The following is a 12333-nucleotide window of genomic DNA, read 5'->3' on the forward strand; positions in this document are numbered from 1 at the left end:
CAATTTTTTAAAGCCTCTTTTTCAACAATATAACCAGCTACATATATTCATAAAGGTTTTACAGTTGTTTTTTTTATTATTCTCTTCACAATAAAACTACAAAAAAAATTATCTGAAAAAATAGTTTGCATTCTAACTTATTTTTAAAATTTGAATAAAGCCACCAGGCCATGTAAAATAAGAATGTATAGTCTGATATGTCAGTTTATGTTTTGCACGAAATATATAATAAATATAAGAATACAGTCTGTGCCTTAACCTTCCATGACATTCAATTTATATATATATATATATATGTGTGTGTATTTTTTTGGCTGTATGTCATTTAAAAAACACAAAATAGTGGAGAAAAACATAAGTTAAAATGTCTGGGGAAACAGCGGAATTTTAGTAAAAATCGATTTAACAGTTTGTACCTTCAGAGTTTCCGTATTTCCTATTCGACGCAACAAACGCAGTTTGCCGGGACCGTGTGCTTCTTTTTGATCCTTTGATGCGGCGGAGCTGTTAGTTGAAAAGATCTCAGCGAGACACTGTGGGGTTAGAAATATACAAACAACGTACAGGAAGTGGAACCATGAAATATATAAGCCACAAACTCCATCTGAACTATGGTATATAGTTATATGTGGGCATTTTATATAAAAATCTAGCTTTGACCGCATACCGGTATACCCGGATATAGTAATCAAGCGCACCGTGCACACGTTACACGTCACTTAGCAAAGCAGTGCCAGTGTAAGTTAGCCAGCGGGAGCATCTGGATATCTTCCCTGGAAAGAAACTACCTTTATTGTGAGTCTTTATAAATTTAACATGATATAATAACTTAGAAAACCACTACCAGAAGAGTAACGGATAGTTTAATTGACAATATGCTGTCCCTCTCCGCTCTTTTTATTCTCATACTGTAATCTACGATACTCTCGGAAGGAATATGGGAAGGCTCGCATAATCAGACATTAACTTCTTGCTTGAAATTTAAAATTCTTAATTTCCCTGTCATTGTTCCATTACGAGCTTAAGAGAAGCTATAAATGATAAATTTCCGCCAGTTTATCCATTTGAATTGAGAAAAGTGTGAGAGCAGTTTAAACTATGGGCCTTTTTACAGCTGGAAGGTCCTGATATTAATAGCTAGCTAATGTTTATCTTTGTTTTTTGCTTCACCTCCTTCTTGAAGGTCAAAATGATGGGTGAACGTCGGATAATGGAGCAGTGGAGTCAGCCAAATCTGGTTTCCTAAAAAGACTGATGCATAATAAAGCAAGGAGACAATCTTCAACATGGGAAGGTTTGTTTGAACAGCTGTTTTGTATTTTATTTTTTTCTGCAGCTTTGTCAAAGGGTTACATGTAGTGTCTTGAAAAAGATTTCAGTTACATGTCTATCGGTCTCCGCCAGTCACGTGACATTTGTTGCTAAGACGCAATTTTTGGTGGAAAAGGCGTAGTGTAAACAACCGCAGCATAGCTAAACGAAGGACTAAAGGATTGAGTTTGTTTCTCTGACTTTATTCTTTACTTCACATGTTATAGCAGAATATCGCCAGTGATATTGATCTAAAACTAATAATAAAACACAAACGTTTGCTTGAAAGCTGGTCGCTGACAATAGTGTCTACTCCTCCCTCTGAAAGCAAACAGATCCTTGTTCTTTTCCACACGTTCATTAAAAAAATCTCTCATTGTTTCACAGTATCCAAATGTTCTCATCCCATTGAAAGCGGTTGTAAACCATATACTTGTAATAAAAATGAAATAGAAAATGGAGTGCACGTGTAATCATTAAAGACTATATGCAGAAGGAAAATAATTTTTTCCTGGTTGAAATTTAGTACTTAAATCTATATCTGGGTTTATAGTAACGTACAATTTATCTATGTTGTACTATCCTTAATAAACAGGTTGTCTTCTAACATCAGCTGTTTTATTTCATCCCATTTTGGCACAATTGGCAATATGGGATGAAATAAAACCTGCTGTAATCTGTTCCCCCTGTCTAAATCAGACAAAAAAGGCCCCAGCTTTTTCATTTTTGGCTAGTATCTTTTATGATGACAATTTATTCCTGAAACTTTGGATGTGATGGACCTTTATTTCTTTAAGTTACAAGGAGGGAACAAATTATAGCAGGCCACCTGCTGTAATCTGTTCCCCCTGTCTAAATCAGACAAAAAGGTCCCAGCTTTTTCATTTTTTGCATCATAAAATATGCTTATAAGCCAAAAATGAAAAAGCTGGGACCTTTTTGGCCTGATTTAGACAGGGGGAACAGATTATAGCAGGTGGCCTGCTATAATTTGTTCCCCCCTTATAACTTTTAGAAATAAAGGTCAATCAACTCCAAAGTTTCAGGGGTTAGTTGTCATCATAAAAGATGTTTAAAAGCAAAAAATGAAAAAGCTGGGGCCTTTTTTGCCTGATTTAGACAGGGGGAACAGATTATAGCAGGTGGCCTGCTATAATTTGTTCCCCCCTTATAACTTTATGAAATAAAGGTCAATCAACTCCAAAGTGTCAGCGGTTAGTTGTCATCATAAAAGATACTTATAAGCCAAAAATGAAAAAGCTGGGGCCTTTTTTGCCTGATTTAGACAGGGGGAACAGATTACAGCAGGTGGCCTGCTATAATTTGTTCCTTATAACTTTATGAAATAAAGGTCAATCACATCCAAAGTGTCAGGGGTTAGTTGTCATCATAAAAGATGCTTATAAGTCAAAAATGAAAAAGCTGGGGCCTTTTTTGTCTGATTTAGACAGGGGGAACAGATTACAGCAGGTTTTATTTCATCCCATATTGCCATTTCTGGCAAAATGGGATGAAATAAAACGGCTGCTGTTAGAAGACAAACTGTTTATTAAGGATAGTACAACATAGAGAAATTGTACGTTACTATAAACACAGATATAGATTTAAGTACTAAATTTCAACCAGGAAAAAATTATTTCCTTCTGCATATAGTCTTTAATGATTACACGTGCACTCCATTTTCTATTTCATTTTTATTACAAGTATATGGTTTACAACCGCTTTCAATGGGATGAGAACATTTGGATACTGTGAAACAATGAGAGATTTTTTTAATGAACGTGTGGAAAAGAACAAGGATCTGTTTGCTTTCAGAGGGAGGAGTACACTACTGTCAGCGACCAGCTTTCAAGCAAACGTTTGTGTTTTATTATTAGTTTTAGATCAATATCACTGGCGATATTCTGCTATAACATGTGAAGTAAAGAATAAAACAGTAAAGCTCAACTTTCATACACGTAAAACCTTTCAAATTTCAAGTTCTGCACGTTGGAATTGAAGCGGAGTTAAGTCGGGTTGTTCTTCCTACTCAGTGCGCGCTCCCGACGAGGGGATACAAATTTTCGCAGGGATAACTACCTTGGCACGACACCGGGACTGGCAGCCTCTCACACAACACGATCGTGTTATTTCTGGTAAATAATTGTGCCGAAAGAACAGCCGCGTGTGGGTTATCTCGACTTTCCACCTAATATGGTGGTTTTCCCACGATGCACCGCGCCCGAGGTAAACATTGACGTCACCTGGCGCAGACCGATTGATGTTTTTGGACTACTTAATTTAAAAACCAAAAACAAATAGTGTTATTTGAAAAGTGGAAAAGTTTGACAGCTTTCTATTTTAATGTTTAAAAATGTAGGAAATCATAAAAAGGTTATAGAGCTCTCTTTGTTATGGTTAGGGATAGACCAGCCGATATGTTTTTTTTTCTTATATCTACATTGAGCATTTGCTCTCCAGTTAATCAGTGCATTCAGCACCAATGGCTGCCTTGAGATCAGGTGAAGCTGAGAGCTGCCTACATTTCATCCCTTGTTAATTCTTTTTTTATGTGTTAATATCTTAGTTTTGTTGAAATTGATACTTGTGTTACTTTTGTTATTATTGTCTATTATTTGTAATGTAAATCAGGGGTCTTCAACGTTTTCCAGGCTAAGGACCTGAATTGTTCTAAAAATATAATCAGCTGTCCGTTTTGTGGATCAGTTAGACTGTGATCTGTTTTATCTTAAAAGTCCTGTAGAGGTCAAATTCTAGTTGTGATGGCCCAAAGTAAAATCCAGCACTACTACTTGTCTTCAGGGGTCATAAAATCAGTATATGTAGTAAAATTGTTTATTAATATTGATGCCGGTTAGAAGGTGCTAAGAGGCCCAAACGGTAAAGCTTTAGGAGCTGCATGTAACCAAAGCACACGTGTAAAAAGAATAACTGATGGTACAGTGCAGCAAATTGATTTGCTGATATTTAAAGTACACATAATACACTATGTGTATAAGGGGAAACTATACTGTTGAACACCATGAAAGCCCACCATTTGCAAAAGGGATACATCGTCCTCTGGGGATGTTTTTTTTCTTAGCTGGGACAGCAAAACAGGTTAAAACTGTTTGAAGGATGGCTCGGACACGCATGATAATCATAATAGACTGCAGAGTCCCTGATTCTGTGGCAGAGGATAATTTTACTGCAGAATGGTCTAAAATATACATCCAGAGTCTCAATGAAACAGTTTAGATCATGGCTAATTCAATATAAGTTTTCTCTAGTTATTTTGCTCCTTCAAGCTTCACAGCATGGTAAAGTTATATTTAAAATAACCTTAGCATCTCATAAATGTAAGAATTAAGCATAGATGCTAAGAAAAAGTGCTTTTAGAATACACGCCCCTACAGATTGTTTTTTTTTTTTTTTTTTTATTAAAAGATATTCAAGAGACTCAAATAGAGACTCAAACAGCAAGGAAAAGCAGAGTGAGCAGAGCATTTGCCTGTTTTCTTATAGATAATATGAACCTAGCTTAAGTCAGGATTCTGAGCATCTTTAAAGTACCCATGTTTGCTCTCATGATTCCATTTCCAATAGCAAACTTTTATTTTAGCCATGCTCTGCAATTCTGTCAATTTATCTTTGAAGCTTCTCCTGCTCATGAAATTAATTAGAGAACCTCTTAAAAATGTAGTTAAGAACATGCTGCTTTCATTGTAGTAACACTGTCAAACTGACATCCCTTTCTTTAGTACATAGCTGACATCTAGTGGGCTCTCCTATATATTAAAAATGCATCACAATCAAAACTGTACAAACACACACATATGTGGCTCACTAACCTGAGTGCAGGCTGCCCATGCCGGGCTGCTGGTTTAGATCAGAGAAAATTCATGTCTTAAAATAGTCTTACTCAATGTCCAGACTTAAATAAAGCTGAGGATTTCTGGCAAAACAGGAAAATGTTCATCCTCAGACACTCTCTGCCTAATCTATTTGAGCTTTAGTTGGTCTTATGTGATGTCTGGGAAAATGTTTGAGTTTTCAGATGTGCAGAGACGGCACTAAAGATGGAAGGTAGTTAGAGAGATTGATCAAAGGACTTAATTGCAGTTGTACGGAATGTTCAAAAATGTTTGAATCTATGCCGTGGATTTTCCTTCTACATTTCAGTCATCCACCACTTTGTTACATAACATAAAACATAATACACTGAAGTCTCTGATTGTAATGTAACCAAATGCTGAAAGGTTTACCAGTCATAAATATATTTGTAAAACATCTCATATTTAATATCCAGGCACAAAGCGTTGACGCCCTCATGTTTTTTTTTTTTATTTGTTGAACAGGATCGGCTTCTCATGCCTTTTCCCAGCATCATGGCACTTCAGCCTGTCACCCCAGGCTCTTCCTCGGCTCCTGATTCCTTCCCTCAGACAGCTGCTCTTCATCAGCCTGGTGCTCTGCCTCATAGGACTGTTCTACATGCTGCTTATTGCTATGAAGACACACACCAGCTGGACTGGAGAAGAAAACCCTTTCCACCGGTACTCTTTAGTCAGAACTGGAATTTATGTGGGTTCCATAGAGTTTCTGTTTACATGATCTTAAATATTTCTCTCTCAAAAGGCACCTGGCGAGAGTTACTGACTTGGACGAGACGGATACAAGCAATCCTAACCTGAACTACGGCCTGGTGGTGGACTGTGGCAGCAGTGGCTCCAGGGTATTTGTGTACTGCTGGCCGCGGCACAACGGTAATCCCAGAGAACTGCTGGACATACGGCAGATGAGAGATCAGAACCGCAAGCCAGTGGTCATGAAGATCAAGCCTGGTGAGACGTTTACTGATCAACTACTTCAGGAGGAACTTCAGAGAAATGTTTCACCATACTTTTACTGTGGACGTAAAAAATGTAGTTGTATAGCATAAGGCAGATGTTATCCCTGTTTACTAAAAGCTTACCCTTCTTGTATGTTGTCTAAAGGCATAGCCGAATTGGCTAAAACTCCAGAGAAGGCCAGTGACTACATCGATCCGCTTCTGAGCTTCGCAGCTAAACACGTTCCTAAACATAAGCACCAGGAAACACCCCTGTACATCCTGTGCACAGCTGGGATGAGAATCCTACCAGAGAGGTAAAGACGGGTCCAACAGAGATGTTACAGTGATAGCGATTAAAGATGACTTTAAAACAAAAAAAGAAAATATTTTCGTGTTTTTATCCCAGTCAACAGGAAGCCATTCTGGAAGATCTGCGCACAGACATCCCAGTTCACTTCAATTTCCTCTTCTCTGATTCCCATGTGGAGGTCATTTCTGGAAAACAAGAAGGTAAATTTAACGGCTGTATTTAATTCTTAGTTCAACACAACTTTAAATATGCTGTAATATTAAATACAATAAACTACTTTATTTAAAACGTCTGTTTTTATGTGTTTTAGGTGTCTATGCGTGGATTGGAATAAACTATGTCCTCGGGAGGTTTAACCATGAGCACAAAGGTGAGGATCTGCTCAGCTCTAGAAAAGGCTTACATGTAGTGCCTTAAAAAAATTTTTTATACAGAGTAATTTTAGAAAACAGAAAATTAGACAATTTCTAGTATCCATTTATTAGCCCTGCCAAGGAGGTTTCGTTTTTAGTCAAGCTTGTGTGTTTTGTCTTTCTGTCTAAAGGTTAACTTGAAAAGTTATGAATGGATTTTAGTGAATTGTCCAAGGAACAATCCATAAAATTTTGGTGTTAATCCACATCATAATCCGGATGCAGGGATCTTTTAAGATCTTTCAGATTATTTGACGGAATAAGCATTTCCCCCCAAACCAGAGATTGACTATTGACAGCTTCAGCATCTAACTCAGAAAAAGTCCAGAAGTTTTATACTGAAGACAAAAACACAGGAAAATTGAGCCATGTCTCACTCGAAGTCTCCATCTGCTGATCAAATAAGAAAGCTGAGTGAATAAACAAGATGAGAGCATAATAAACACCAGAGGCTGCAGACACGTGCTGTGCCTTATTTAAAACTTTATGAAAGGATTTAAAGGACATTTTTACCAAACGTTCTCCTCATGCCAATGAACAATTCATTAAAATTTTGTAATGATGAAGAAGTCATAATATGGGGGAAATCTTGCAGCTTGGATGAGGTCTGCAATCTCAGAGTGCCTTTCTAGTTTCAAATAAACCCTTTCCAGTCTGAAATCCCATCTCAGGGCTGTTTCTCTTCCCAGATGGAGAAGCTGTGGTGGAGGTACATGTTCCTGGCAGCGATCAGCAGGAGGCGCTGATGAGGAAAAGGACAGCGGGTGTCCTGGACATGGGTGGTGTCTCCACACAGATTGCATATGAAGTGCCCAATACTGTAAGCTTTGCTTCTCCACAACAGGTTATTATCTTCAATCAATTCTGTCTTGTTCTGTCTTTGGTATTTTGTGGCTTATTTTTTGTTTTTCTCGCTCCTTCCAATCTGTCTCTCCTTGGTTAAAACCTCTATGAACCATTTTATCCTGTGGAGATGATCTGCTCTCCACCATCACTGTCAGAAATCACTGTAAGGCTGTTTGTAAACACCAAAATTAAGATTAGGTTCCATTTCATTTTGGTTTTGCAAGTATTAAAAGTATGATGTGTATATATCATCATATTATGAAGCATAAAATGTACACATTTCCATGTTCGCAGTGCCTTTGTTACTGAAGTGGAAGAAAAATAATGTTTTTTTTAAAGTCCAGCACATTAACATTTTGATGTTTAATACTCTGCTGTTATTCTGTTTGCATGTAGGAGATTATTGATCCCAGATCTCATGTATTCTGCAGCCTTTATCCACATGCTAGCTTTGTCCCCGTCGTAGTGTAAATGTTTCCCCTTATCCCTTCCTGTAACACTTGTCATCTTTTGGCTACTCTGCCCTCAAGGCCAGATTTGTAATATGCACAACCAATATTTGTCGTAATAGACATCTCCACTTAAAGGGAAACGCTGTTTTTTTTACATTGGGCCCTTAATTTTACATTATTACATCATGTTCTACTCACCCATATGAGTTTTGTGTCATTTGGAGCCGTTCTGAAGATATTCCGTTAGGTTATATCCAAGTAACGTCTTCTTATGGGCAAACGACGAAGAGATGACGTCATACACACTCCGCTTTGTTTTTAAAAGATATAAATATAAATAATATAACCGCGGATGTCTGGGGGACAGTGATTCGCCTACAAGTTATGAATGCTGGCGTACCATAGAATAAATTATGAACAGTTTAGTTTGTGCCTTCAAGTCGTTTGCCCAAAGGAAGACGTTACTTGGATATAACCTAATGGAATATCTTCAGAACAGTTCCAAATGACACAAAACTAATATGGGTGAGTAGAACATGACATGAAAACCTAATAGTTTATTTGTAATAAACTTTGAAGACCATATCATATTTTGTTGTGGAAGCATTTCAGATATGATCCCACAGGCTCACTTGTGTGTCTTCCACAGGAGGAAGTGGCCAAAAACTTGCTTGCAGAATTCAACTTGGGATGTGATGCCCACGTCACTGATCATGTTTATCGAGTTTATGTGTCCACCTTTCTGGGTTTCGGGGGAAACGCTGCACGCCAAAGATACGAGGAGAGCCTCATCAGAAACACTGCAGCTCGGAATAAGTGAGGCACAGTTCTGCTCTGTCCTTACCTTCATGGTTTTTAGCTTTCAATGCTCAATTGTTTAACATTATTTTATCCACCTTTCCAGGCTCCTAGGTGAGCATGTCGGTGAGACGGTGGAGTCTCCCCTCCTGGACCCATGTCTTCCCTCTGACCTGCAGGATGAGATCGGGCCGCCGACACAGAGGCTCCACCTCCGAGGAACAGGAGACTTTGACGAGTGCAGACAGATTCTCCAGCCGTTTCTCAACAGAACAAATGACACCCAAACCTCCCTGAGTGGCATCTACCAGCCAGCGATTGACTACAGCAACAGCCAGTTTTATGGTTTCTCAGAGTTCTACTACTGCATGGAGGACGTGCTGCGAATGGGCGGGGATTATAATGCTTCCAAATATGCCCAGGCTGCCAAGGTAAACACTGTAGGAAAAACCTATTAATAATCTAAAACTACATAAAGTTTCATCTTCTATGACCATGCCTTTAAAGGGTATAGCTTTAAACCTGGTATAGGTCGATAGAAAAGAATAATCTTTAAAATTAGGGCTGCAACTAACAATTATATTGCAAATTCATTAATCTGTTGATTATTTTTTCAATTAATTGATTAATAATCAGATAGCCAAAGGTTCCTTAAAGTAGTTTTTTAATTAATTTAAACCAGGTGAAACAAACATTCCCACTTGCAGAATTCTGGATAGAGCATATTGACAGAAATATATTTTTTTAATCATAAATACAAAACGTTAATATATTTATTTTACAATCTTGGTATAGTTGCTTCTCTAAATGGGTCGCTCTGTCAGCTAAATTCATGTTTTAGAGTCTCTAAATTCCAGTTAAGGATTAATCAATGACTAAATTAGTTGACGATTATTTCAATAATCGATTAATTAATAATTAATCAGATTAAATATTTTAGTCCTAATTAAAATCATCCCTCGTTAGAGAAATTTAGATGTTTTAGCTGCAAGTAAGGAAAAAGTACGCAGAGTAAAAATGCAAAGTACCTGTATTAAAAGTAGGAAACTGAAATAACAGCTAAGTGGATATAGTTTTCCATATCTTGTATATAATAAATTAAAATCTAAATATTAATACCTGTACATTGGTAACCTCCTCGTGTTGGTTTACTATTCACAGGGCTACTGCGCCACCCAGTGGAAGACACTAAAGGAACGATTTGACTCCGGTCTGTATGCATCACATGCAGATTTCCACAGGCTAAAGTATGTGGGATACGTTCATATGAGGCTTTCTAAAGCCAACTTACATCAATCATACCAATAAAGCATTGTTGGCTTTACTTACATATCTGCAGGTACCAGTGCTTTAAATCGGCGTGGACTTATGAAGTGTTGCACACGGGTTTTTCCTTCCCAACCACTTACAAAAACCTGAAGACAGCCTTGCTGGTCTATGATAAGGAGGTCCAGTGGACTCTGGGAGCTATTCTTTACAGAACACGGTTTCTTCCTCTGAGGTAAGATAGAAGGCCACATCGCTTAAAAGTAATTCTCTCTCCTGAAGTCCAGTCTGGCTGAGCCAGTTTTTCTCTGAACTGAGATAAAATGTCAGTAAATCCACAGAACTACCTTACCTCACACATGTAGGGAGATGATTAATCGTCAGGATTAGTTGGTGACTGGGACGGATTAGAGAATAGTATAGTCTTTGTTAAAGCTTGAAAATGAGATTGAGCTCACTTGGAATATATGTGAGCAGTTGATTGGACACTTGCTCCAGAAATCTAAAGGATAAAAAGGCTGGTTAAGCTGTTTTTATTATAAACACACAATGTTGTCGTTCCACACTTAGCTGGTGTCGGTTTGTTTTTCTTCCAGGGACATCCCACAGGAGAGCCTGAAAGGAGCACACTCCCACTGGCGACACAACTTCTCCTTCGTCAACAACCACTACTTGTTCCTGGTTTGCTTCTTTATCGTTTTGCTCTCCATCATACTGTACTTGCTGAGGCTTCGCCGCATCCATCGACGTGTGGCTCAGCGTTATACTCCCTCCTCTGTGCCGTGGTTGGAAGAGGGCCTCGGCTCACCTTCTCTCCCAGTAGATCTCTAAACTACAGGCAGCAAAATTAAATATCTCCCTTCTGTTGGACGGTGTGTCTTTTCAGTGACTTTCTCGCATGTCCTACAAGTTCCTGAGCTGGATTAAGAAATGAGGAACAGTTTTCATTGAGAGAGACATTATGGTTGTTAAAGTTGTTTTGCCTACAGCTGCCTTCAGTTGTCTTTTAAGTTTTTTTGGGGTTTTTATTTTACAATTTAAAACACAAAATAATACTCAGCAGTCTGGTTAACTCACATGTTGAACGTGACTTCACCACACTGGATAAATATATCATAAATACATATGTTTTTACTTTTTTGGCCTTTTTTAAGTGCATTTGGTTATTTATTTTGTCTTTTTTTATTTTTCTCATGGTTGTTAAACAGAATAAGGTACAGAAACATAAAATGCAATATGATTTCTACTTGGCATTGAAAGCACTTTGCACTGCAGTCCAACTGCATGGCCTAGAATGAAGCGATTTATTGTAATTATCCCCTAAACTTGTCTTCATATTTATGTTGGAAAATATGAAGCCTTTAACAACTGTGATAGTGCAATACTTGTCTTGTCACTGCTGGGAATTTCTTAGAAACCTGTTTGCCCTCTTAAGAGAATCAGTCGCTCTGCTGAAACTTGCTTGACTCTTTGGTGGGTATTGTTACTGTTATTTCATCTGGGCTTCGTTTTTAGAAGCCAGTATATCACTACTGTGAGGAAATTGTAAATCAGAGCTTGTGTTCTGTTATTTAAATAAAGATGGTCTAAGTGAAGAACATGAAATAGCTGTTGTGACACAGTTGTGCGGTACAGGAATAAAAGTTTTATGAGATGCTTCTTTGCTCATTTTAATGAAGAGGAAATCTGATTAATCAAGGCGCAGTTACAGCTAAAACCAGTTTTTTTGCACACACTCTTAACTCATGACTACTTTTCTCACTGACACTAAATTAGACTACAGTCCTCTTATATTTTAGGGTTGGTAAATTGCCAGAATGATTTCTATTTTCTAAATGCAAGAATAATTAGATTTATTTTTTTGTGTGGCACAAAGCCTTAAATTTAAGGTACTGAATTATGACAAAGCCACAGGTGTGCCTCTGATTAATTGATATATTGGTGAAAAACTCAGGAAATATACATGTGGTTATATCTGAGCCTGGAGTTTTAACCCTCCACTGTTTTGTTTTTTTATTTTTGTTATAAAACCAGTGGAACTGCCCTAAGGCCCTGTAAATTGGATTGTGTTTGTGGTTTTTCCTGCCCCTTTTTGCTCCTTAACACACAGGACCATAACACAGG

At 37.8% G+C, this 12333-nt stretch overlaps 1 protein-coding gene across 2 annotated transcripts; it reads left to right on the forward strand.

The window, feature by feature from the left end:
• Nucleotides 1-643: 643 nt before the first annotated feature.
• entpd4 (ectonucleoside triphosphate diphosphohydrolase 4) lies at nt 644-11868 on the forward strand. Of its 2 annotated transcripts, none has more exons than XM_038285783.1 (13): nt 644-795; nt 1184-1294; nt 5649-5846; nt 5929-6134; nt 6288-6438; nt 6531-6634; nt 6745-6804; nt 7537-7691; nt 8795-8961; nt 9050-9374; nt 10105-10190; nt 10283-10444; nt 10806-11868. In XM_038285783.1, the coding sequence occupies exons 2-13, from the start codon at nt 1287-1289 to the stop codon at nt 11038-11040; spliced, it is 1857 nt and encodes a 618-aa protein (XP_038141711.1). In that variant the 5' UTR covers nt 644-795; nt 1184-1286; the 3' UTR covers nt 11041-11868. The 2 variants fall into 2 exon arrangements, with proteins under 2 accessions (XP_038141711.1, XP_038141712.1); XM_038285784.1 differs by having other exon boundaries at nt 7537-7667.
• Nucleotides 11869-12333: the final 465 nt, after the last annotated feature.

Source organism: Cyprinodon tularosa, unplaced genomic scaffold, assembly GCF_016077235.1.
Source record: "Cyprinodon tularosa strain WSP-4 unplaced genomic scaffold, ASM1607723v1 ctg214, whole genome shotgun sequence".
NCBI lineage: Eukaryota > Metazoa > Chordata > Actinopteri > Cyprinodontiformes > Cyprinodontidae > Cyprinodon > Cyprinodon tularosa.